Source organism: Aquila chrysaetos, chromosome 7, assembly GCF_900496995.4.
Source record: "Aquila chrysaetos chrysaetos chromosome 7, bAquChr1.4, whole genome shotgun sequence".
NCBI classification, from domain to species: domain Eukaryota; kingdom Metazoa; phylum Chordata; class Aves; order Accipitriformes; family Accipitridae; genus Aquila; species Aquila chrysaetos.
In genome coordinates this window covers 40,099,748-40,126,184 of record NC_044010.1, presented here as the reverse complement: position 1 = coordinate 40,126,184, position 26,437 = coordinate 40,099,748, and the positions used below count along the sequence as shown (strand labels likewise).

The 26,437-nt window shown below is 38.3% G+C and overlaps 1 protein-coding gene across 1 annotated transcript in view; it reads right to left on the bottom strand.

Annotated features, from left to right (window-relative positions):
• CFAP47 (cilia and flagella associated protein 47) overlaps nucleotides 1-26,437 on the bottom strand; it is a 354,799-nt gene that overhangs the window by 65,375 nt on the left and 262,987 nt on the right. The window contains exons 55-57 of the mRNA XM_041125007.1: nucleotides 22,641-22,745; nucleotides 18,023-18,179; nucleotides 6,530-6,625 (exon numbers count right to left, since the gene is read on the bottom strand). Of these exons, the coding sequence (XP_040980941.1) occupies nucleotides 6,530-6,625; nucleotides 18,023-18,179; nucleotides 22,641-22,745 (358 nt within the window). The remainder of the gene's footprint in view (nucleotides 1-6,529; nucleotides 6,626-18,022; nucleotides 18,180-22,640; nucleotides 22,746-26,437) is intronic.

The following is a 26,437-nucleotide window of genomic DNA, read 5'->3' as shown; positions in this document are numbered from 1 at the left end:
GGTTTCACCCGGTTGAGAGAGGTAAGCCAGGGGAATCAGCGATCAGGAAACTGCCATGTACATGGAGTAGGAAAGGGGTCCCATGCCTTCCCTTCTGCTGGAAACGTCACAAAGCAAATTGCATCTGTACAAGCTTCTGAGTGCCACGATGGCACTTCAGAGATAACAGAAGAAGGAAAGATGCTAGCTCAAGGATTAAACAAGGCAACAGTCATACAGATAGGCCAAAGGTGTCCAAAGATGGCCAAGAAGGAAACCCATTCTGTCTTGCATACACTGTGTTCAAGAAAGCTGCTATTTTGTAGCGAGCATAGACAATAATTTCTTCAAAAGCATATGTAATCTTCAGAGTAGCAGTTCACCTGCCTGTGATGCAAAGCCTAATTAGGTGCAGCACAGCACCACAAATTTGGATTGATTTTACTGAGAAAATTGGCAAGGTGTGAGAAAATACCTAATCCTTGCAAGATAAGAAAGGTAAAAACATAGACAGAATGGTAGTAGCAGCTCAAGGACACAGTATGAAACTACTGAAATGAAACGGTATAAAAACTCTATGAAAAGAAAGCAAAGAATCAGAAGGTGGCAACTCAGCAACATCATGGATCAACCCATTCCAAGAAACAGTGGAGGCTGAGCCGTCCCCAAATGACTGATGACAACATGAGCAGCAAAGATACATCCCGTGTCTCACTGGGAATACTGACCATATTAATACCTAGCCTAGCAGCATGTTAGTCCTAGTTATCTAGTGCATCTGTTAGCCAATAAAACAAAGCTGTGTATTCCAAAATTGCAGAAATCCTGCTTGCAAAGTCTCTTCGTGCACAGCAAAAGATGCCCACCCCAAAAGTGATCCAGTGAGGAAGATATCTTATGACTCCAAGGTGGAGGACAGGTAGGTCTCTCACTCAAAGGTCAATTCCAGTGAAGATGGTATCACAATATTCTCATGAAGTTGCTGGTTGCCAGACCACCAACTCTATGGGACCTCCATCAGTCAGGGACAACCCACCAGTCTACAATGGGATACGGCCTGTCAGTAAACCTTTCTCTGACAGACTGGTGCTGAGGACACGTGGCCCATAAATTTTTCTACTAGGTAACCAACAACCAGTAACTCTCCATTTAGATGCAGTCTGTGATCAGCCAGCCACTGTCCTATATTCATAGTAACATAGCAGAACTGGAGCTAAACCTGCCTTTGCGCACTGAATTGATCCAGGAGTTAATCCTGGATCCCTCCCAGGAAGGCACCCCTAACAGCAACTTAAGAGCATGAACAGAAGAAGCAGCAGGGTAAAAAATGGGGACACTAAAAAGCAAAACCTGATCTATCAAACTGTGCCCTTTCCCCCCAAAACAGAAGACAGTAGAGTAGAAAGAAAAGATGAGTTGCAGTCCTGTGAGCTCACTCACAGCTTGGGGAACGGTACTAGTGGGAGCCACTGATGGTTGACTTCAGAAGACCGCCTGCCTGCTCCTTGCCTTCATTCCTTTCTGACCTCATTCCTTCTCCATCTATGACGAAACCAACCTACCAGTCCCATGGTCCTAGATATGAAGAGTCAGAGAGATGTCTGACACCTACCTGCAAAGCCTTCTGCATAAATGGTAGCCAGTCTTGAAACAGTTAACTCACCCATGTGCCATAGAGCTATTTGATCAGTAAAAGGGTCAGCAGGGAAAGAGAAAACTCAATCCACCAACCTCAACCCTAAGTTTCAGTGCAGCCCAGGTTCAATTCAAACTGCTCTACCTAGTTTGGTAACTCTACCAGTTACCAAATTATTTTCACAAATTAGGTGCTCAAATTCAGTATTATTTATTGTGGCGACTATACAATAAGAAAGTCATCTCTCTACATTCAAGTTTAAAATCTTCCTCACAAATAAACCCAGACTAGAAGCTATTTACACTATCTAGAAGATGTCAGAGAAAATCTAAATCAAGAATCATGAACTTTGTTTTTCCATATGCCAGCATGTGCACCATGGGCATTAGAGGTCACTCTCACTGACAGAGGCAGCTTTTGACTTGATACTAGGCTGTGTAGTCCCTGAATGAATCTTGTGTAGCACAAGTAATTAATGTACCACAGCTTACAAACTATTCATGTGAATGAACTATTCATCTGTTGAACAGTTTTCCTCAGAAAAGTGAAACTTGATAGTTTCCAAAGGTGAAAATTCAGGGAAGGCAGTAACATTAATGAAAGAAGATCAAACCTAAAGAAAAGTAGCAAAAATTCATCACAAAGAAAGAAGACTTGAATAGATAAATTCCTAAAATTAGGAAAATACTTAGACTAAGGAAGTTCAAAGGAAATCTGGCACCTGAATTCTCCAGTATTTCAATGGAACTTTAATTCCTTCAGTTTCCCTGTGAAAATGTGTGCCAAAAAGAAGGAAATATTGAATCTAAAACCCTGAAAAGAAGGAAAACACTTTTTTTTTTTTTTTTTTAAGTGAATCTCCTAATTATCCTGACTTATTTCAGTTTGGTTTACAGTGAGGTCTCAGTGTGTGTGTCCTTCTCCAGTTAATATCATTATTAATAACTGTTTATGAAGACAAAAAAATAGGATAGTATTGCATATGTACCTGGTTGTTCAGTATTTTTATTGCTTGAATGTCCCTTTCCTAAAGAATCCATTATATATATGAATATTGACTACTTCCTGACAGTTGTGTAAGTTATAAAGTGTACAATTATTTCTGTTTGTTGTGAGTGACAAGACCTTGGTCACAGAATGCAGCTAAAACATGGAAGAGAAAAGAGAGCTTAATATTTTCCAACACCTTTTCAAAATAGTCTGCTAGAATGAAGAACTATTTCCCACAGCTTTTCTTCTAGCTCTTCAAGTCATTTTGTGGTAATGAAAGCATTATAAAAGAGACAGAGACAGAGTCTTCCTAGGAACTAAGACAACCAGGAAAATCAAGTATGTTAGCTTCATTGTTTTTCAGTCTTTGAAAGCAATCACAAGCAAAAAACAGATTGTGCATGCAGAATTACTGAAAGAGAAAAGCAGATGCAAAGTATAGAATTAAACAATGAAGTCTTGAAATCTAACATTTTAGGGAAATGGCCTGACGACCTGAACAAAATTTATGCCATTTCTTAGGGGAAATTATTTTAAAAGTCAAATTATCCATAGTCATAGTGGACTGTGCATGACATAAAAAGTACACTAAAATGCTTTCTCAAATATTGTTGAATAAAATATGAAACTATAATAGTAACATGTTTCCAAAGTGCATACACAGAATTTTAATATCTCAAATCTGATTGCCATCAAAGTGGTTTAACACTGCTGGCAGCTTTTTGGAAAATGTCTCCCTAACACTGTATACATTTATAGCATACATTTTGTCTTTCTTTCCCAAGTGCTTGGAAGAGTTAATAAATACATGTATTTTACACTACAGCAAAGTTAGAGGGCAAAATTAAATAGCTAATCAAAGAGATCTCAGTAAAAAGAGAAAAGAGATGAACACAGAGTAGGTAACACAACAGCTTTAAAATACAGAAGTTCCTAAATATAAATTTGTGCTGAAATGTGGAGAGAAGTGTCTAAAAAACTAGGTTCAGCTAACTGCCCCGTTTACTGTTCATTTGATGCTGTAACAAGTCATTGACAACAGCCAGCCTATTTGACCATCTGGAACATCAGCTAAGCTGTAAAACGCAATGACTGGAGGGTGAATGCAAAATGAGATCACAGCTTCAGTATTAGGACCAGGCGAAGTAATGCACTCTGTGTTACTGGGGAACAGTACCAAGTAGTCCAGAAGACTTATGCTGCCACTGAGAAGCTGAGGCAGGAAAAAAGGATAGTCTGCCATGAGTAAGAATTTCACAGCAAGGCTAATATTTGGGCTTTTTTTGTAAAAGTACGATGAAAAACTGAGTCCAAGATTCTCAGCCTATCTCACTATTTCTGAATTTCTCCCTTTGGTTTTTAGAGTCAATGAGGAAAATACAAGTAATTAGCAGCAAGCACAGATTTTCCACAAGTATAAATGTTGCTCATAAAATGACCTAGCAATCATATTCCAGCAAGTCTCCTAAGAAGAATATTTGGTTCCAAGATGTTTTCAAAGTATTCTTTCTTCATTATAGGGAACAGTGGTAAAGCAGTAACACCTGCATCTAATCCACACTTCATCTACTGTTAACTGTAGGGAAAAAGAAGTACAGAGTCTTTCCATAAAAATGATTCTTAACATGATTCCACTGTCCCTGACTTGTGAGTGAGACCAGGTGCAAAAAAAAGCATGCATCCCCCAGTCTTATGGCGTCCCAACAGGAGAAATTAGGCTGCAGAATCCTCAGAGCAAAAGGAATTACATCATGAAAATATTTAAGACATAAAAGAATAAGTAGTGGAAAGTACAATTTGTAAAGATCGCTTTGCTGCTTTAATATTTCTGTCAAGTGATTGCTCTATCAATTTTACTATTTACATGAATTAGATTGTTTTGGACAGTTCCTCACTGCTTCTGTGAAAAAAATATATATAAACTCATGACAACAGTTGTAACTTGTATATATCCTCTGTAAAATGTACATATAGAAAATGATATGACGTCCAGATCAATCCTTACATCTTTTTCCTCTAACTCCTTCTTTCTATATCATCCAGAAATATTGTTGAGACATAGTAAGCTTCAAGGAGAGAAAACAAAAACAGTTCCTTGCTGGGAACAGCAAGGTCTGCAACATCCTTTACAAAATAAAGGTGTGGCAAGTACATCTTCAGGAAAACCACAGTATATGGCGAATTTTTGAATGAAATTGAAAACAAGTCACCCTCATTTCATTTTTCTAACTCAGGTCTTTAATTTGAGATAGATACCATTTCTTCAAGGAAAATGGTATCATTTATTCGAAAATCTATATTAATGTGAAATGGATGCTCACACATACGTTTGTGTGGGATACTAGCAAGGAAAATTATTTTCTTTGGTAAATAATTTGAGATATGAATAATTTATCTGTGTGTTTTGAAATTAGAAAGTATATCTGAGAAGGAATCTATAGAAATAATTATTCAGAAAAATATTTAAATATTCTTTGTAAATACAGAAATCTACCTATTTCCTATACTTCAGCAATGAATAACTCATAATGATTAAAATATGTTAACTTTGTGGTAATCCGAGCTTTACCATAACGCTAGATAAATTGAATAAATCCATTGCTATAATACACAAGTCATAAATAAATTTTGGTAAAATTACAACACTAAAGGCAATTCAATCCTTTCCTATCCTACCTCAGATCAGATGTAACCAGCGATGTAATCTAAAATTTAATTCAAAAAAATACCATATAGTTTAATCCTTTCCAGATAGTTCAGGTTTATAGTTTATAGTTTCTATTGTCACATGTGAAATTATCAGGAACAACATAGGAAAATACAGAAAGTAGTAATTTGCAACAGAAAAACTATTTTAGGAAAAAAAAACAGTTTAAAAGACTGGCAAGTCTGAAGAGAAAGATAAGCATATCTAGAACCAAATCACTATGAAGTCTATTTCCTATTTTGTTTTCTGTTAATTCAGTAAAATGTAAAAGCAGTTATAAACGCTTAACTCATTTATTTTTGGAATTTCTTACCCCTTCCATTTCTCCTTAACTGATCCTTCAAACTAGGAAAATTTTCTTTTTAAAAGAAATTTCTTAGCAATTACATGTTTTTCCTTCCTGGTACTTCAGGTTTTAGGAAACTGTGACTTGTTGCAGGATAAATTGAGAAAATAAGTATTAATAATAGTTTAAATATATTTAAAAGATTACTTTTCAAGTGTATTCATTTGCACTTATTACAAAAACATACAATTCCTCATAAAAAACCCAAACTTTTAAGAAGCTTTTCAATTTATATTTAATTGAGAATTTTAACAATTGATGCTTTTCTACCTAGTATTTCATAAAGTTTTTTTATAGTGGCGTTGCTCATCTTGACAATCCTAAAATACAACTATATTGATATGGATTTAATCTCTTAATTCAAAGCCTTTCCTCGGAATACATCAAGACTGGATTACTATATGGGCTCATTCACCCTTTTTATGTCATACTTGTAGCACCTATTATGAGGTCAGGTTGCATCCCTCTTGTTTCTTTTACACATAATCATCACTTTGACATCACACATGACATTGGTGCTTTGATAGTAAGACATTATTTATGAAAGAAAACTTATTTCAAAAGTCCAAGAAAATCATTGCAGGGATGAGGAAAAAATAACTGTATAAAAATGAACAATACATACTTCAGAGGAACTTTACTGGATGCATCTCTTATTATTACTTACTTACTTACTCATTTATTTTAAGTAAAACAAACAAACTTCATTGACACGAGCTAATTCTTGTTTCCACAAGGAGCCAGATTCAACACATCAACTGGTGAGCTGCACTCATCAAAACACCGAATTTCATACACACTCTAGATTTCAGGGACCATACAAGATCACACCTTGTAAAAAATTCAAAGTAGAACTCAAGAAATTACATACCTCGTGGTTGTTTAAGCAGAAGATGGAAAACAGATTCCTTGTTTGTGGATTTGGAGAGGACAGATGCGCTGAGATGACAACTGGACGGCTCCTGATCTAAAAAAAAATTTTAAAAAAATCACTCAGGGAAATTCATTTAGAAGTCAAAATTGATTGAACAATATTCCTAATAAAACAGCTTCATAGACAAAGGTTTTAAAAAATACATTCTCAATGGGAACACATGGGCCTTTTTTTCCCCCATTGCTTAAGGGTTCTCTCAGTATTTTCTTCATTGTGATAAATAAAATTATAGATACAGTATGGAGATCTTCTCAAATAGAATAAAAATAAAATAACACACCATCGAGTAAACCCAAAGTTTAAAATGTTTTCAGTTAAATAACACCTAGAGATTACAAAAGAAACTGTTTTCTAGATAAAAAAAATCAAATGGCCAAGAAAGCCCATGGTAATATGAAACATGTAAGAGAAAGCTTGAGAGAAACAGGTTCGGGACCAGCAGTACGGCAACAGCTGCAGACAAGAATTGCTTTCTTGATGACAAGTTACCGGATCAACTAACAGATTACTTCATAGAGACAGAGGATGTAGGCATTATTTTGATTGTTTTCACTGATTACTGTCAACGGTGTGGATAAATGAAAAATGAGATAGAAAAAACTGGTTTGAAGTCTGATTTTATAAAGGGCTTTTGGAGCTGTTCAAGCAGCCAAAGGTGTCTTGCTAAAAGAATTGACACTTGCAGGAAATGCCATGTAGGAAATATATCTAGCAGTTAACTTCAAGTATCTGAGCCCAATAGATAGACTATATCTGAATAATATGTCATATTAAAGGGTAGCAACACAGAATGATGAACTGCTGACAGGAAGATATGATACACAGGAATGCATCAAACAGCCAGGGGAAGACTGTCATTTGGGGTTACGGAACAAAGTTAAAATAGCTTTAAGGAACAGAACAATGAGCGAAGATGTTCAGGAAGGCAAACAAAAGCTCCCCTGTAAATATCAAACTTCTTGCTTCTTGTGAGAACAAAAACAGCCTCAAAATTAGTTTACCTCGAGAACAAAGTTTCAGGTGTTGGAAACCAGCTTAGAGGTTTGAAACAGAATTTGCAGTCTATAGGGAAATACTTTAAGAATTGAAAGGCCGTTTCTAAATATGAAAAGATGGCTGCAAAAGAAAAGCCTACACACCCATTTTAATACATCAATAAAGGAACTATCTTTCCATCTTTCTTGACCTGAGATACTGCAATGGCAGAAACGAGCTTAGTGTGAAAGCTTTCCCTATAATGCTAATTATTCTGAAGGAATTCTTTTCTATTTTTTTGTCTGTGATGCAAACAAGCTGAATGCTGTAAATTTCCCCTACTAGAAGAGTTTTCCAAAGTGTAAAATATCTGTTATTTATTTTTTCTTTACATCTGTCTGCATAGTCAGCTAAAAAGTAATTTTCACAGAACTAGCTAACTAAACTCTGGAAATCTTTTTTTTTTTTCTCTGAAAAATAATTTCACTGTATAAAATTAAAAGCACTAGGTTATGTTTCATGATGTTTCAAAAATGCATTTATCAGTTCAGAAGTGCATTTATATATTTCACATTATTTTTCTAATTGGTAGCTAACATCACAGTTCAAATTATGCCAAAATCAGCACAAAGTGATGTTAGCACTTTTATTCTAAACTGATTATCCACATTCAAAACTGATTTGAAAAATAATAAATTTTTTCACATTTCTCTTACTTCATTCTAACACTGATTTAAATATATGCAATATTACTTATGTCCAGTGTATTTTGCCTGAAAGAAAAATAACTGTTAGTAGCAGACTTACCTTTGAGTATTTGGTTCAGTTACATAATAAATTTAGAGCAAGCAGCTTGAAAACATTTTGCAATGCACATTTTGAAAGTGGCAATTCTCATTTGAAAATCTTTTTATGGAAAAAGACATGGCCAAGCTACTGTGCATGCAACCTTATCTTGGAAATAAGGTAGGATTTAATAATCAAGAATATGAGACAGCTATTTTAATATGACTGTGCACACACTCTTACCCAAAGCAATCTTATACACTGCCACAGATATCAGTTTTCATAATGTAGATAACACTGGATTCCAGAGAGGAACCAATTTACCTCCCTTATCTGATTCCTAATTACCACTGTAGCTTTAATCTTTTATTTGATCATGGCCCTTCAAAGTTTGAAGTGAACAGCCTCTAAAAAACTGTTGCACTTTTTTCTTGAAGCTTCAAAATACATTTGGCCCATTGAAAACATGAAATTAAATTATCCATGTCTTTGTCGGTGACATGGATGGTGGGATTGAGTGCACCCTCAGCAAGTTTGCCGACAACGCCAGGCTGAGTGGCGCGGTCGACGTGCCGGAGGGAAGGGATGTCATCCAGAGGGACCTGGACAGGCTTGAGAGGTGGGCCCGTGCCAACCTCATGAAGTTCAACAAGGCCAAGTGCAAGGTCCTGCACATGGGTCGGGGCAATCCCAAGCACAAATACAGGCTGGGCGATGAGTGGATTGAGAGCAGCCCTGCGGAGAAGGACTTGGGGGTGTTGGTGGGTGAAAAACTGAACATGAGCCAGCAATGTGCGCTTGCAGCCCAGAAAGCCAACCATATCCTGGGCTGCATCAAAAGAAGCGTGACCAGCAGGTTGAGGGAGGTGATTGTCCCCCTCTACTCCGCTCTCATGAGACTCCACCTGCAGTACTGCCTTCAGCTCTGGGGACCCCAACATAAGAAGGACATGGAGCTGTTGGAGCAAGTCCAGAGGAGGGCCATGAAGATGACCAGAGGGCTGGAGCACCTCTCCTACGAAGACAGGCTGAGAGAGTTGGGGTTGTTCAGCCTGGAGAAGAGAAGGCTCCAGGGAGACCTCATAGCAGCCTTCCAGTACCTAAAGGGGGCCTACAGGAAAGATGGGGGGGGGAGTCTTTAACAGGGAGTTTAGTGATAGGGTGAGGGGTAATGGTTTTAAATGGAAAGAGGGTAGATTTAGATTAGATGTAAGGAAGAAGTTCTTTAGTGGGAGGGTGGTGAGGCACTGGCACAGGTTGCCCAGGGAGGCTGTGGATGCCCCGTCCCTGGCAGTGTTCAAGGCCAGGTTGGATGGGGCTTGGAGCAACCTGGTCTAGTGGAAGGTGTCCCTGCCCATGGCAGGGGGGGTGGGAACTACAGGATCTTTAAGGTCCCTTCCAAACCACACCATGCTATCATTCATTCTAACCAAAATAAATCATTACAGGTATTAACAAACCACTAACACTTAGAGACAATTCTTATACAGGTTAACTCTGTGGGGTCTGGTTTACACTGGAGATTTCAGTGGTATCAATTATTTATATCAGCTTAATTGCTTCCATAAAGTCTTAGTAGAAATATTATATAGTGGTATTTACAGAAGAGCCGTAACATTCAACTTGAAACAGCTGAACTAGTACAAATGGTTGCTAAACCATCTGTAACAAGAGTTTGCATACTCTGTAGCTCTGATCATTGGCTCATATTGGGGAAAATTACCTGCTGTCAAATAAACATTGCTCCCATGAATATTCTTAATGTAGCTATGAATGCTTATGTGAATAACAGCTGCAGATTTAAGCCACTGATATGTATCTAAATCCTGGGAAGAAAACTTATTGCTATTAAATTCAGTAAGAAAACACCAAGTTTTAGGAGGTCCAAGATTTTACCCCTTCATCACAAATTATCAGATGGCAGGTAGTTTTACTTGCTCTATATTTATCCAAAATAAAAGACTGTACTACAGTATCAGTCAAAATTCACAGAAAGAAACCTTTCTGAGAAATATTGCTCTTGGGTTTGACAAAGCTTCAGAAATGCAAATGACAGCTTCAGAAATGGTCCAGATATGACAATTTCCAATTAATTGCTATTTTAATTCCTGAACCGTGCAATTCTAAACATAATTTCACATCTATCTAGGGCAGAAACTGCCTATGAAATATTACTTGAAAACAAGACACAGATAACTTCTGTAATCTTCTTTAAGGCATTAAGTAAACCTATAAATGTTGATCTTTATTGCTTGTACTCTTTAACTGAGATGCCCTATTTTCATTGTTGTCACTTCTAATTCTCTTAAGAAGCAGCACATGGTCTGAAACACAATTTGCAAAGATCAAGATCAATCAAACATTTCATTCTGCCTTCAGACTTGCTAGTTTCTGTTGATTTCCCCATTCTGCCCTCTCTCTGGCCTCCAATAATGCCAGCAATGAGCATGATGAGTCCAGCGCAAGATTAAATAAAGGAAGGCCTTCCAGTAATTTGCTTTAATGCTAAAATACCAGGTGAGACGTTTCAAAATGGGAGTAGCTTGGGGTTTATATTACTAAACCTACAGGTTTAAGTGTCTGTTCTCAGAGATGGATTCAAAAACTTCTGTGGATTTGAGTTACCTGCTGACAGGGTCATTTCTACTCTTTGGATTAACATTTTTCAGGAAAAAACAGGTTTTAAGAATGACTAGGCTGTCACTCTTTAAGGAATAAATTAAGACTACTTTCTATTTCAGACTAAAATGTTTGTGTTTAACTAATTCACATGGAAGGTTACTATTGTTATGTCTGAAGTAATATTACTGTCATTCCTAATTTGCTTGTATTTTCCCAAGTGTATTCTTGCACTGGTATGAGAGATCTTAGGACAAAAATAGGCTCTTCATATCAAAACACATTAAAATAAAGTGTAGATTATCACAACATGGGTAAGAGATCCGGTCTTCTCCCTAACTTAGGACTGTAAATGGTCTTGAAATAATGTATAGTTTTGGACATCTCATTAACAAACTGATACAACCAAAATAAACAGGGGAAAAAAAAAGGGGGAGAAATTTGTGGAAGAGCAAGTTCAGAACTACCAAAGTTCAGTTCTTGGTAGGGAAGGAAGTGTACTAGAAGTACTGTATTCATACTAGGATAACTTTCTCACCAGACTGATTAGCCTTGCAGGATGGCAAATTCATTCTTAATGTTGAAAAAAACCAAGTTAATTAGCTTATACTGTATGCTGGGCTAACATATCTGCATTGCTATGGTATATAAAATATCGAAGTTAATTTATTAAAATACTATTTGCTTTCTTTCCAGGTAAACTATGTCTTGAGAACATGAAAGTTCAACTAAATATTTAGGCCATTATGGAAATTATTTCCCAGGGTATGTAATGGCCAGAAATACTAAGCTGAACTTATGTATCCATTACTTTGCTCATAAGACTACATTTCTCTTCCTCTTGAAAGAAGGAAATAGGAATTACAGTAAAAATTCCTACAGAGAGCAAATCATAGCATGCACAACCATGTCTAAAGACAGTTTAAATGCATAACTCAACTATCTTATTGTGATTAAAAATAAGCAAACATTACTTACAGGTCACCAGCAGCAACTGAACTAGAAAATTAACATTATGTATTAAGCTGATTAAAAAATTTGAGTCAGCTTTTAAAGACAAGTATGGTTTCACTTCCATAAAGATCACAGTGCAAAATTTATTTTTTCAAAGAAAACTTTTCATAATTCCACAGATCACAGAAACATTGGATCATCATCATGTCAGGTCTACTGATGTGTAAAGAAAAATGAAGACTGAAAACTTCTCATGCATAAAAACCAACATCAGTCTTTTACTGTCTAAGCCAGTTACCTCTGCACTGTCTCTATTACTGAAAATCTCCCTGGGACAAGTTAATGCTCTATAGTTAGAGAGATGACTATGTTTTCACTAAAATACTTAAGCAATGCAGGTTCTGCTAGTTTCTCAGAACATCACAGTTCACTAGGTTTTAGTACCAATATTTAAGCTCTAGAAATAATTTTTGATGAAATTGCATTGTGGATAAGTTTGATTGCTCTCTTCCATTTTTTGTGACTAGCATGTTAGATTAGCTTTTTTACAAATAATAGTAGTATTGGAGTACTAAACTGTTCTATCCAGCACTAGATTTGTGCTCAACAAGCCAAGAAGCTTGTTTCTCATAACCGCTCTTGTACAAATCAGAATACCAGCTTGCACTTTACACTAGAATAAAGCATGCTGCACTCCATGAGGTGTAATGGGAACCTTCATATCACACATGTAATACACACCTATACATCAAGAGATTATATAATCGGTTACCTCCTGGTCAAATAGGGTGGGTTGCACAGCTAGTAATTCACAGTGCTTCTATAAGTGTCTGAGCTAAGATAAGCACAAAGGGTAAATGGAACGAGAGGGCAAAATACAAAGGCTTAACATTTTAGAAGGAAAATTGCTTTACTAACAATGTAAAAGTTTACTGTATCTTCAAACTGCTCCATGGATGATGAGTTGACGAACAAAAGCAATTCAAAAAAGAGTTACACCAATAATTTATCAAAGTACCTCTGGACTGAAGCCCTACCATCCATCATGTCAGGCACTTCCCCTAATTTACATTGCACTCTCTGTCATCATCCATGTCGTTAATAAAGGTCTTGAATAATACAGGCCCCAGTGCTGACCCCTGGGGTACTACACTCATTACCAACCAGCAGTTGACTGTCAAGATGTTGATCATTATCATTTGAGACCAATAATTCAGCCAAGTTTTCAACCCACTCAGCAGTCTATTCATCAAGCCTAGAATTCCTTAGCTTCCAAAGAATGCTACGGGAAACAGTGACAAAAGTCTTACTAAATCATGGTATATTACATCCACTGCTCCTCCCTCATTTGCATAATCACTCATTTACATATAGAAGGCAATCATGTTAGTCAATCATGATTTGCACTTAACAAACCCATTTGACTACTCCTGATTACCTTCTTGACCTTCACGTGCTTGGAAATGGACTGCAAGAGGATATGCAATTCATGGGCTACGCAGACCGCAAAAGGATGTCTCCCATCATTCTACCAGGGGCTAAGGTGAGGCTGATCAACCTACCACTCCTTCAGTCTTCCTTCTATCATTCTTCAAAGAAGGAAATAACGTAGCCTTTTCCCAGTCAACAGAAACATCTCCTGATCAGCATGAATTTTCATAGAGAACCACAGCCTCACAATCACACTGGCCAACTCTTTTATCATTCCATGAATTTCATCTGGACTTGTGGATCTGAATGTATCCAGCTGCCCTAAGAAGTCCACAGCCTGTTGCTCCCCTACGAGCTGCCCTTCTCCCCTTCAAACCAAATCAGTACATGCTGCTTTGGAAACAAGTTTTGCTTGCAAAGACTAAGGCAAAGAAAAGCATTGAGCACTTCAGCCTTTTCTGCATTGTCTGTAACTAGTTGATTCTCCCCCATCCATCAATGGACCTGTCTGCATTTTCCCTAAGCTTCTTTATGCAACTAGCGTACCTTTAGAACCCCTTCTTGTGAGCCTATACTTTCCCTGTTAAGTCTTCACGCCTGATAGGCTTTGGCCTTCTTGGGTTTTTTGCTAAGTATGCTCATGGTACTTTTACATTTGCCTTTTGTTACCTCTTCTTCCTTCCACCTCATCTAGGTGTAGTGGAGGGAATACATTATTGCCACCGCTAGTAACAGGCCACAGGGCTTTCTACTAAGTCAACAGTGCAAAGCATCAGGGACTTGTCACACCTTGTTTGGACTTGCGCTATTTTAGCTGTAACAGCACATAGCTGGAAGTGCCAACTGTTGCCTTATTTGTTTTTCAGCTTCGGCTTAGTGATATATAGTTTTGTGGTATTATCCTAAAGAAATCATACAATATATGGTAAAGACCTAGCAAAATGAAGGGGTCGTTGTGGAACTAAACCTGGGGATCAATAAGAAAGTAAGTGTCACAACAGACCCTTTTGGAAACATATAAATATAACACCAAGCAGCTCCAAGACTGAGAAGGAAGAAACTGGCATTTTATCACCATTTCCTTCCCAGTGAAGAACCTAGGATGTTGATGACTCTCTGGTAATTTACTGTGAAGTAATACAAGGTAGATATGAGAAGATCTGTATATATCAGCAGTAATTAGTATTAAATGGATAATTTGGACTAAAAGTATTAGTGGCCAGGGCCCTGAGTTGAGCGATGTATGCTAATTTATCTGTCCAGCCAATGACCATCCTTCTTTGAAATTCTCCCTAACCTCTTCTCCACACACAAGGCTGTAGCTGCCTGTGTTCAAGATCTGCTCTGATACAGTGCAGCTGTATAATCTGGTAACAGACTTCTGTGAAAACAGCTAAGTTGTGAGCGAGTAGCTTCTGGGGCCTCCACCCACTGGCTTGAGTTGCATTTAAACTCAGGCTGCTGCTCTCGGTCCTTGCCCAAGCTACGTCCTAGGTAGGCTGTCTCTGGCCATACCTCGTGCCAAGCCCAGCCTACTTGATTTCCTGGCTTGATCACAGGCTTGCCTTCTCGCTGTGGACTTGGCTGTCAGTCACTAGACTGTTGGCTGAAATTGGTTACTGCCACCAGACCTGCTATGTTCTTCTTGGTTTGATGCTGTGGGATTGCAATCGCTGTTTGAAAGGCCTCTGCCACTCTTGCTGTCACCTTTGGCGCCTGTCTTACTTTGTTTTGTGGAGCAGCCTGTTCTTGCTGCTCCCTGACAGCTACTATCATTGTAGTTGGACTGATAATATCTCATCATTTATATTTTGATTAGACCTAAGACTTTGATTAGACTGTTAATAAATTCTTAGTGCCACATATAAGAGGTGTTTCTTTAGCACATATATGTTGCAGCGGATCCACAGCAGCATATGCTTCCTTTTTGTATGTTAGTTCACCGAGATGGTCCCTGCACTGCTAATCAGGTCTTCTGCTGAAATTCCCAGTCCTCCTAAGTAATCAGACAATTCACTCCTAAGCTGTTAATAAATTTTCTGCAAAACTGATGCAGCTCTGAGTACCTTTCTGTACTTTAGTGTACAGAGACTTGAATAAGCATGAATAATCATCTTATGGTCACAGAAGCCTAAGCTATACAAGTGACCAAATTTGTCCTCTCTATCCTTTCTAAACAGCCTGCACCCATCCACAACCATGCTCCGACTGTGCACACTGTCACTGCCCGTCTTCACGACTGTGATCACATTGCAGCCTTGCAACTGGCCTGGAATTGCTGTTCTTCCTGTTTTTCCCTTTTGCTTCCCAAGCTGTATGCAAATGCATGCACAAATATTTGAGGAAAGAATGCCCACAGAACATTCTAGTCTCCTTCAATCTGTTCAATGTTTCCTTGGCTGTACAGGGAGTATAGATCCATGTATTTGCTGTATGAATGAACAGTAAGGTATAGTAACGGCAAGGTCAGATAAGCCTTGGAAATCTTTTCTGCAGCATCTCAGATTTGAGCTCCAGGAAAGCAGAAAACTTCCTGAGACGATAGACTGTTATGGAAATTGGCAAGTTTTGTCCCACGGAGGAAGAAAACTTCAACCACTAGCACTCATTGTTTCCTGTTTAATAGTGCTGGTTCTAATTGAAAAACCTGAGATGCTCAGCCCAGACTCTTCTCCCTCAATGGAACTTTTTTTTCCCTTCCTCTCTTCTGGAACTCTGAACCTCCTCTTTAGAGGAACAGCTGCAGATGGAAATGGAGACTTCCCCACTGCTGGGACTCTGTGTCTTCTTGATGCTTCTGTCTTCTTTTGGTCACACCAAACTTCTCAGCCTTGAAGGGTTTGGGCTCTTGTATCTGCAGAGTCTCTGCAAAGATCCTGTCAATCTCTTGGTTCATTAACCTTGAGGCAATAAAGCTCCTGCATCTGGCACCGCAGGAAGTCTACCAGAACACACATCTAACTGGTGAGGTCATTGCCTTTCATAGCACAGTGCCAGGGAGAAACCTTGAGAACTCCCGACTGCCTCAGACCAGGGTTATAGCATCCACCCTCAGGACTTCCATTTAGATTACAGAAGTAATGATGGCACCATCCAGGGCCTGAGAGCGGCTCCTGTGGTGTGTTGTCAACATTTATGCATCCTTTTCTACTATGAGCAGCACTTCTGAGCCTTCTGTATGTGCACTGAATGCCAACTGCTGCATCAACTGCCCTGTTACTGTCTGCAAACCCAGTTTGCAATGCTCCTTGTCACTTAAGGGTGCCTAGATGTCAGATAAATAGGACGCTGGACACGCTCTGTTCCCCTTTCTGCCAGGTCCCCTACTCAGCAGGCAAATTCTGGCCGTGATTTACTTCGCCTGTAAACAGTGGATCCACTGCATGCTGCTTCTTCCTTTACTGTTGTCCAGAAGAGTACATCAACAGAAACTCAGAAGTGGTCTGATCGTTTACGAATGGACTCTATTTTGTGACAGTCGTGAATGAAAATATTTTAGCAGTTAAACATGGGAAACAGCACTCAAGTCTGCCAAAAAAAACTTGGTCAGCAAAAGTATAGAGCATTCAGTCATGAGACCAAAATGCTCTTGACCGGGCACCATTTAGGTAAAAGAATCTCCAAAATCCTCCGTATATTAACTGTATATGTAGCCAAAGCTGTATTTCTGTATTTCTAATTCACATCTCAGAAAGTGTAATTAAATAGCATGAGTTCAGTACAAGAAATAAACATGAATCTACATTTTTTAAGTCACATTTCTTCACTTTATGTGCCACAAACCCCAAATCATAGCATGAGTGTGTAAACCTGGCTTAAAACTTACTTTTGCAGAGGTTTGATTTTGCTATTCTGTTTCCCCATCCATGGGGTGTGTTTTGGGGCCACTGGAAGGTTTATCTTCACTTTTTGTTATACGTAGATGGCAGGAAATGCTTTGGCACCTGTTTTTTGATGCTACATGTTACGTTGGACTAGGTGGAGATTCAGAGAACATTCTAAAGCTCTCTCCTTCACTCAGAGTGAAATTTATTCTTTCACTGAGTAAATTTCAGTCATCAAGGATAATCTGGGACTTCAAACTTGAGTTCTACAGTGTTTGTGAAATCTCGGTATGGACAGTGACTTGACAATCTCTGGTAATTCTGGATCTTATTTTTTGAAGTATGTTTGAAAATATTGCTGAGACATACTTGCTTGGAAGGTCAATCAGAAAAAAACTCAAATATTTTGCCATTACTAACTCCTTTAGCTATACAGAATCTGACAAAATGGTATAAAATATTACGGAAAATAACTGAAGAACAAAACCAGAATAAAACATTAGCTATTTGGCTTAGACGTACAGCTCCCAAAACACACCCCAGGAGTCTCCTATTGCCTAAATGCTACAGCGCAGTCCACAGCCAACAACCAGCTGCAAGTATATATGAGGCTGTATGAGCTAAGAGGTCTACTGTGAACAGTTGTTAAAGGTTTGTGTTATTTCTTAGCTCCCACAGCACAGTCTAAAGAGCTTTTCAAGGCCGACGTGAATGATACACAATATCTCTGTTGCCAGGAAATGGCAGGAGGTAAATGTAATTGCATCCCACTCACACTTTTAATGCAACCCAAGGAGCTTAAGTTCCTCTCCCCACCCCAAAAAAATCCAAACCCCTGTACCTGTCAGCATTACATCTACGACCACGTTTTCAGGAGTTGGATTTTTGAAGGCTATGATGACAAAAGAATGCTGGCCAATGCATGCACTGGTGCTGGTTGGTTCCATCAGCTGAGGAGGAAGACCAGTACCGAAAAGGTAAAATATCCACTCTTTAAGCTGTAAATGAAACATGTATCATTATTTATTATCAGCTCTGTACATTGTAAGGCATTTTGCCTACTTCTTTCTTCTAGTGTTCTATGTCTCTTTTCTGTTGTAAGTGAACTGCTGTTGAACACTTTTGTTCTCTTTTTCTTTCTCCTTCACTCAAGCTGTTATGTTACTCTAAGTATTGCTGTCTGGAAATTAGTAGCTCCAGTCTGGGAGATGTTCACATCTCCTCTGCATTTAACTTCTGTGCTACTCTGAGCACAGAGTATTTAACTTCCATGTAGCTACTCAGAGCTTCCAGCGTAGTGAATGGAAAGATGTAGGTGGTTGCAAGAGGGCAATTCAAAGCATGTATATTAGAACCTGAAAGCAGATGAAGTGAGAAGTTCTCTTCAGAAGATGAAGGAAGAAGGAAAATAATTCTTTGATGGGACAGCACTAGAAAGACACAAAAAGCTAAAATTGTTACTCCAAAGATAATAAAGAGCATTAACCACTCTGCACAGAAGAATTGAGAATATTGGAAAGAACTAGTAGGTACAGAGTATCACCACAGCAGAAAAAAAAAGGAAAATATAATTACATTAATGTGTTAATTTTGATCATTTTTTTCAGCATGACAGTAAAGAGTTGCCTGCCCCACATTTACTCTTTTAAGGTTATAAAGAGTGATGTTGATAATGCCACTTATTATGGAACCTTTAAAGGTGAATGAGCAGCAAAGGTGAATGGTAAATATAAAGATACTACCATTATTTTAAGGAAAAATGTTTAATTTGTACATTCATGTTGCTGCCTTTAAATAATAACAATACAGACTAAAATCTGAGGCTTATTACAAACTGCTCAAAGTGATCCTTTGATCTGTTTTGTTCATTATCACTCAAAAAGGTATGCATCACAAAGAGAATAGAAAATAATAAATAAAATCAAAACACTACTTTCATTATCTGAAATATTGCATTTAATTCTGCATAGCCTGCCTGAAAAAAATAAGGAAAATCTGTAATAGACAGGGTTCAAAAATCTAACAACGTATCTGAAAATACCTACAGTAAAAAGTGACTAATATACTGAGACTTCTCAGCATAAACAAGGATAAATAAAATGGCGCATCATAAGTCTTCAGAAAATAGCTTTGGACAGCAAAATTGCATGTCTTTATTATCATTTTACAGAGAAACATTCAATCCAACAAGAAAAAAGACATTTTAATCTTACTGAAGGAAATTTTTTGGTAAAAGTCATCCAAGGCTACAGGATTTTAATTTAAAAAAAAAAAAAAAAAAGAAAAAAAAAGATGGAAGAACTGTTTATATACTGATGTAGGGACTACCCAATACAAAAAGTCAGAATACAGAGGTAGAGCCTGTGTTTTGTTTAGGATTTAGACAGTGATTTATAACACCTGGTTTGCAGGAACTTCTGCATTACTCAGACTAATAAGAATTAAAACCTACCTCCCTTTAAAATTACATTTTGTTTTGTTATTGTTGACTTAAACATGACCTGTAGCCCACTCACGGTTACAGCTTCACGAGGAGGAAGCTAGCACCGCTCACTGTTCAGATTCTGACGGCAAGGCGAATGCTGCTGCTATACAGACTTTGAAGCAACACGGGACTAATTTTTTGGTGAAGCCCCTTTGCTGGTTGTAGGCAACAAGAAACTGCCCAACAGTTGCCACGCCAGTATGCCATAGCAGTTGTGTTCCTGACTCATGTGCTTCCTTACCACATCGGCCTCAAGAAGTTAAATGTAAGAAAAAGGCTGAGCACACTTTGCAGGCTTATTTTGAAGGACTAGAACACAGGCATGAGCACTCCAGAAGACCATGTTTTCAGAAAGCTGGATGTGTCAAGCTATTAGCGGTCTACGCTGGCTTGTTATTGATACTTGGTGCTTACTTAGACAGTAACAATAAAATTTTTTTTTAAAAAACTCTTAATACAGAGGTTACGAGGCAATATTATTCTAACTGCTTTCCATGCCTATTGTAAATTTGTGTCAGCCACCTTGTTCATAGCAAGTAATTTTACATTGAGGTACAGTGCAGGGGTGGGAGGAGTGCATATGTTCATATTTTGTGCAGGTGAGCTGTAAAGATCAAGTTTGAGCTTCGTTGCTGAGGGCTCAGGCTCACGGTCTACAAACATTAAAGACTGTCGCTTCCACTGATTTTTTGTGGTTAACGAGCAGAGCCATTTTGAACGCCATTGCTTCAAGTGCTGAGCGCCTTTAAAACAACACACTGAAACTTTGTCAAACTGAGCAGCTAAAGAAGGAGCCAAACAAAATTAGCGGTCAGTCTGGAAAATAAAACAAGACAAACAAAAAATTATACAGATTATAGGACAGGCCTGCTTTGCCTGACCTGCAGTTACTGTTCCTCACTGACCCGCTTTGTGATGGAGCTCAAGATCATGTATGCTCAGTGCAAGAAATCAAGAGGAAAAAAAGACTAAAAACCCCAGAATCCTAAGGCAAATAATACAAGATAGGATCTAATATTGGGCTCAGTTTCTCTCTAATATTACTTACTACTGTTAAATGCTCTGCATTACACCTGGATGCTAGCAATGTGGTAAAAGAATAGGATAATACAGATAGGTTAGAACTCTGGGTGTGGGTTAGGTTCAAGCTGACCTTTCAGTTGTGCTGTCCCAACAAACTTAATTTCAGATTTTCACAATGATTAAACTCAGATTCAATTTGTGAAGAGCTCTTCATACAGCTTCAAACCAGAAACAAATGAAGCAGGTAATAGCACAGAGCAGTTTCTCTCAGTTCAGCAAAGAAGCACAATCAGAAATAGTTAAGGCTTATCCTGTAAGAACTGTCATTAACTGATTTTAGATTAGTCAGCTATTCAGCTATCAGATGGCTTAAGTGTCCATTCACATATATTTAATCACAGAAATCAAGGGAGGAAAATCAATGTCAGGGTGGGGGGGTTACATTAAAAGTTGTTTGAGGCATCCTCCACTGATGAGAAATGGTCTTCAAGTTTTCATTAAAAAGGGCAATTACATGTGTGCAAATATTCACTGCCGGCTATCAGTATAACAATTAGCAAACTAAAATAGTCTGGGATTAATTTAGTAAGGACTGTAGCCGTGAAAGTGAACAAAAACTTACAAAATTCAAAAGATTCAGGCATAAAAAGAGCACAAAGGCTATGCCAGTATACTGAAACGGTTAAAGGGGTCTGGACAAAGCAGATAGAAGGATGGGATACTGGCTGAAGTTCACTGCAGATAAAAACTTGGAGGTTTGCCATTACTTGAAAGGAGATGCACTGGATGAGAAGATTCAGGTGGCAGGGCTCAATTTGATCCTGAAAGGTTTAAATGAATCATTCTATTGTTTTATTGCTTCTGTATTTGGTGAAGAATTTTTTTTTTCTTTTTTAAATATAGATAAGATTTCTGTGTACCATTAGGATCCAGACAAGATAAGGACATTCTGTCCTCTTGCACTGGCCTTGGGTATATACTGTTCATAAGAGAATTGCTGTCTCCTTGTTTTTATCCTTAATAAATATTTAAGAAGAGAGATCCTGAAAATAAATGCTGTGTTAACACCACCTACAAATAACCTGTCTGTTCCACATACTTTATCAGGAAAAAAAATTGTCACATCACTTCCTTCACTATTTGTTTTCTTCATATAAAAGAATATTTGCTTTCGCAGTATTACTTAAAACACTACTGAAAACTCCTGGTAGCACTGGAGTAATTCACAGGTCAGCAGTCTATTAGGATATCTGAAAGTCCAAAAAGAATACAGAGAGGAAATTGCACAGAAAGCAAACGCTTCATTCAACCACAGCTCATGTGATTAAATATTGTCATTTACATCATATTGTCAGTTTTTCTTTTTGTTTCCAGTTGTAATTTTTAATCAGCTAGTAGGTCATGTTGATGACTCATGTTTCTTTATTTAGTTGTTTAAAATCAGGAAAATTCACAGAAAAAAAAGTCAACAAATCTAAGATGCTCAACGTAAAAACCATTTTCAAATAAACAGAAAGGAAGAAGACACTTTTTCAAGTGCATGACCTTCCAAAATTCAGATCAGATAAAAAATGAAACAATTTAATTTTGTTTTGGGTTGGGAAAAACATCAAGAAATTTAATTTCAGAGGTCACAATGCTAAGAAGTGCTGGTCTTCTGGTCTTAAAAACAGCAGAACTAATTACCAAGAAAGCTAAAATTATTCATTACTTATTCTAGCTCCTAGGCCATTACGCCACATTTTAATACTGTAAATAGAATAATTTCTGTGTAAAACTAAGGTTAAAACAAATTATAACTTTTGAACATCTTTGCATTTGCTTTTTCATTATGCATCCAGCCATTAAATTTCAACTTGACCTACAGACTGAAACCCTTACTTACGTGCCTATTAAAAATATTATCTAATCTGAATTCCAAGTATTGTGGGCAGCAAACATACTATCATACCTGTGAACATCTGAAGGTTATTGATGCCTTGTGATTGCCTCTTCCAAGGGCAGACGGACAGAATTGCACAGGTACTTCAGTGGTGGAATGAGGAGCGACAATCAGCTGTAGAAATACAAGAAAGAAGCAAAGGAAAGAAAGGGGGTGAAAAAAATCAATTTTTTGAGTCTGTTTCTGTTTTGTGCTTTGTATCTACAGGGTTGATGTTTACGTGATTAATGTGTTCCACCAGATGCATTCTGTCCTCTCAGCACGCATAGGCTGCTAAGGCAGCAAGTGTATTGCAGTAAACAGTCTTCGTGGTAGTCACTGCACGTTCATTCCCCAGAAACTACAGAGCTGGTGTTACAGATCGCTCCAAGGACATGGACAGCGGATCTCACAAGTACCATTCAAACATGACTTTGGTGTCTGATCGTACCGATGACACTGAAAGGTTATCACATTGACCTCCAAAGACACGAACTGGCTTATAAGGGAAATACATGGTAGGTTTTAATAAACCAGTGCTTCGTCTCTCTTCTGCTTACCTTTATCTAAACTAACATTGTAAATGATGTTGCTAGGTTTCTCTTCATCTGAAGTATACTACTCGAGTCTCAATAGCACAGGGAAAAGCAAAGTAGCTGACTACAATGGGGTCATAAATGTTTTTAAGAACTAGATAAGCAGTGAAAGAACAGAATTATGAATAATAAAAATGCCAATGCATTGAGAGAATGATCAGCTAGAATCACTGAATACACAATTACCGTGTCTGGTTTTTTAATTAAAAAAGAAAGTACTAGCCTTTTAATATCATACCTGTTTAAATAATGTTTGCATGTAAGAAGATAGAAAAAGAAAATTGATTGGAATTATGGACACTCGTGCTGTATTTTATAAAATGAATATAATTTACAACTAATAAAGGTCAAAACAACAACCTACAACAGCTGGCACCGACAAGCCCTCTTATAAAGGAAATGTCAGCCCTGGAAGAATGAGCTGCTAACAGGCGGTGAACAGGAGTTATTAAAACATTCATTTTTTGTTTCCTACATTTAATGGTTGCAAGATGCCTGACTGCACCAACAAGCCCTGCAACCTCTTCCCACCCCCGGGGTTTGACCGCTCGGGCTCTGATGCAGTGCTCGGCTCGGGGCTGAGGAAGGCTTGAGCTTACGGCACAGCGAGGCGGGGACCTCCACCGGTAACCCTGTCCCACCACATCCAGGGACAGCGGGCAGAGCCCTGACGGGGACGGGGGTTCACTGCGGCACCAGGGCCGCTGGCCATGGCCACAGCGCTGAGGCCAAACTGGAGGCCCCAGAGGGTGAAGTAGGGACAGAGGTGTCCGCTCCCAGCCCAGCGCAGAGGTCCCTGATGAGGCTTATGTTGCTTTTCCTCGCTGCCCCACGGCTTTCCCTGCCATCTCGGAGCTGGATCCTGGTCCTGCCAGTCATCTTCTGGGTGTGTCTATAGGGTACCGGCACAAATACGGACTGGGATGCTGGTGTACCTTCAGCAACAGGTATTCCTACTGATGGTGGTGGGAGCTAGATAGAGCAGAAGAGAGGACAGAGCTCAGATGCGGTCAACTAACGCACGAAACTTGAAATGTTATTTTCCTCTTTTGGGGGGCAAGTTTTAAAATAATTGATCAGAATATTGCCGTAACAGTTTACTGCTCTGAAGACATTAACTGTCTTGCCTATTGGGGGAGTGGTATTGTACTTTTTTCACACTTTAGAAATTTAATTTTACAGTTTCCAGCGCACGACAAAAAACATTTCTGGAAGGGTAAGTAGGTGGGTCTCACGCACAGAGCAGGCGGCTGGCCGCTGCGGGCCCGCTCCCCCTCAGGTCTTACAGCACCTGCACCTCCCGTGCGGGGAGCACAGCACCGCTGCATCGCCCACGCTTCACAAGCTCGGACGTCCCGTAGGTGAGTGATAACTTGAAAGCGTATTTGCCACCAGCAGTCAACTGCCACCCTCCCCCTCTTGTCACCTCTGTAAGGTTTCTGTGTTACCCAGAATAACAGATCTGGGGAGAGACACCTCCCACAAACCACCTCCATTCCCACCTGCCCCACTGCCCAGAGACCATTTAGCTGTTCATCATCTAAAAGGAGCCTGAGCAGCTCATTTCTCAGGGAGTTCCTGGGCATGCTTAGTATCCAGAGACCTTTTTTTGAGACTTTTTACTTTCATTTGCAGTCTAGTTCCTATCTACTTTTTTCCAAACCAGCCAGCCCCATTTATCAAATGCAGATTACAAATGGAGAGAGAACCTTAATGATTACCCCCTCCCAAATACTTTTGAACGAAAAGAAAAGCAAGGTAAATACAGGTTGTCACAGCATAAGAATACATGATGAAATTAAAAATACAATTTTAACATTTTTAGTAATTTCACTAAGCAATCTACATTATTTGGAATAATAACTCTCCCATAAAGATGAAAACAGGCTGGAATTCCATTTTCAATAAGCATTACTTGACATATTATCATTACACAGAAAATGCACTGCCACAATGAATCTAAATAATCAACACAGAGTTATGATAATCCAGCACACTGCCTGCTCTGAAAGCAAAAAAGATTTTTATTTTTTATGTTATAGATCTGTTTTTAAAAAATCATTTTATATCACACAGTATGATGTTCTACTGTATCCAGAAAGTAATTTTCTTTGAAATAAAGAGCTGGGTAAAAAAAAAGAACTTACTTTCTACTGAAAACCAAAGAATAAATTGCTTTAAAAACTAGAATTGAGAAATAACACTAACAACATGTTTAAAGAAGGTTATACTTTGCCACAATCATTCAATAAAATATGCTAAAGTTAACCCATGCCCTGCCTTTCATTTTGTTTAAATAAACAAGTGTCTACCAGACACTCATGTGAAAGAACACTGGTACCATCAGGTCTCAGATATAACTGTTCAAATACAGAAGCTGAGTCTGAAGAAGACTGAGCAAATACACATACATTATTCCTCTTATAAATCCAACAAAGGAGGGAAATTTTTCATTAAATCTAAAAGTTTATTCTCTACTCTGCACAAAACAATACTCTCGGTCATTAAGAAACTAATAAAGCTTGCCCACAGAGACTTTGAGACTGCACTCCCCTCTGCCAGCCCTTCTTTATTAAGTTATTTTTCCTCCAAAAAAATTGTGTTTGATAGCCAATTGGGATGGAAGCAGCTTCAAGAAAAAGGTTTAGGCTAGCTATAAGCCAGGAGAATAGCAATCCGAAGACTTACAGTGAAAGCATGTTTCTTTTTGGCAATACCCCATTTGTAAGAGGTTTTTGTACATTTAAGTTACATCATAAATATATGTGTGTATAAATATAATAGACATACATGTGAAATCTGTCCATGTATTTATATAGAGGGAAAGAAGTTGGGGAACATAGCATTACCAATGATTGATAATTTTCATCTGTTAAATGCTGAACATGAATCCTTCTCTTCTAGAGACAAAGCAAGCTGTGGTTAGGAAAGAAACACGGAACTCAGCATCCCAATGACTGTTCCCCCAGAAACTCATAATGCCCAACATGCTAATGAAAAATAAATTGGGAAATTTGCAGCGAACTTATGGGAGTTCACTTCTGTTCCAACTTTTAGAGAATTTGGCAGCATTTATAAAGATGTTAAGTTAATCCATAGAGTGTAAGGTTGACAAGACAGGAAACAAAAATTAGGTGTAACTTGTTAAAAAAAAAAAAAAAAAGAAAAGAAAGAAAAAAGACATGAGAATCCAAATCACATTAAAGGAAATCCTTGAAAACTTTTGTCAAA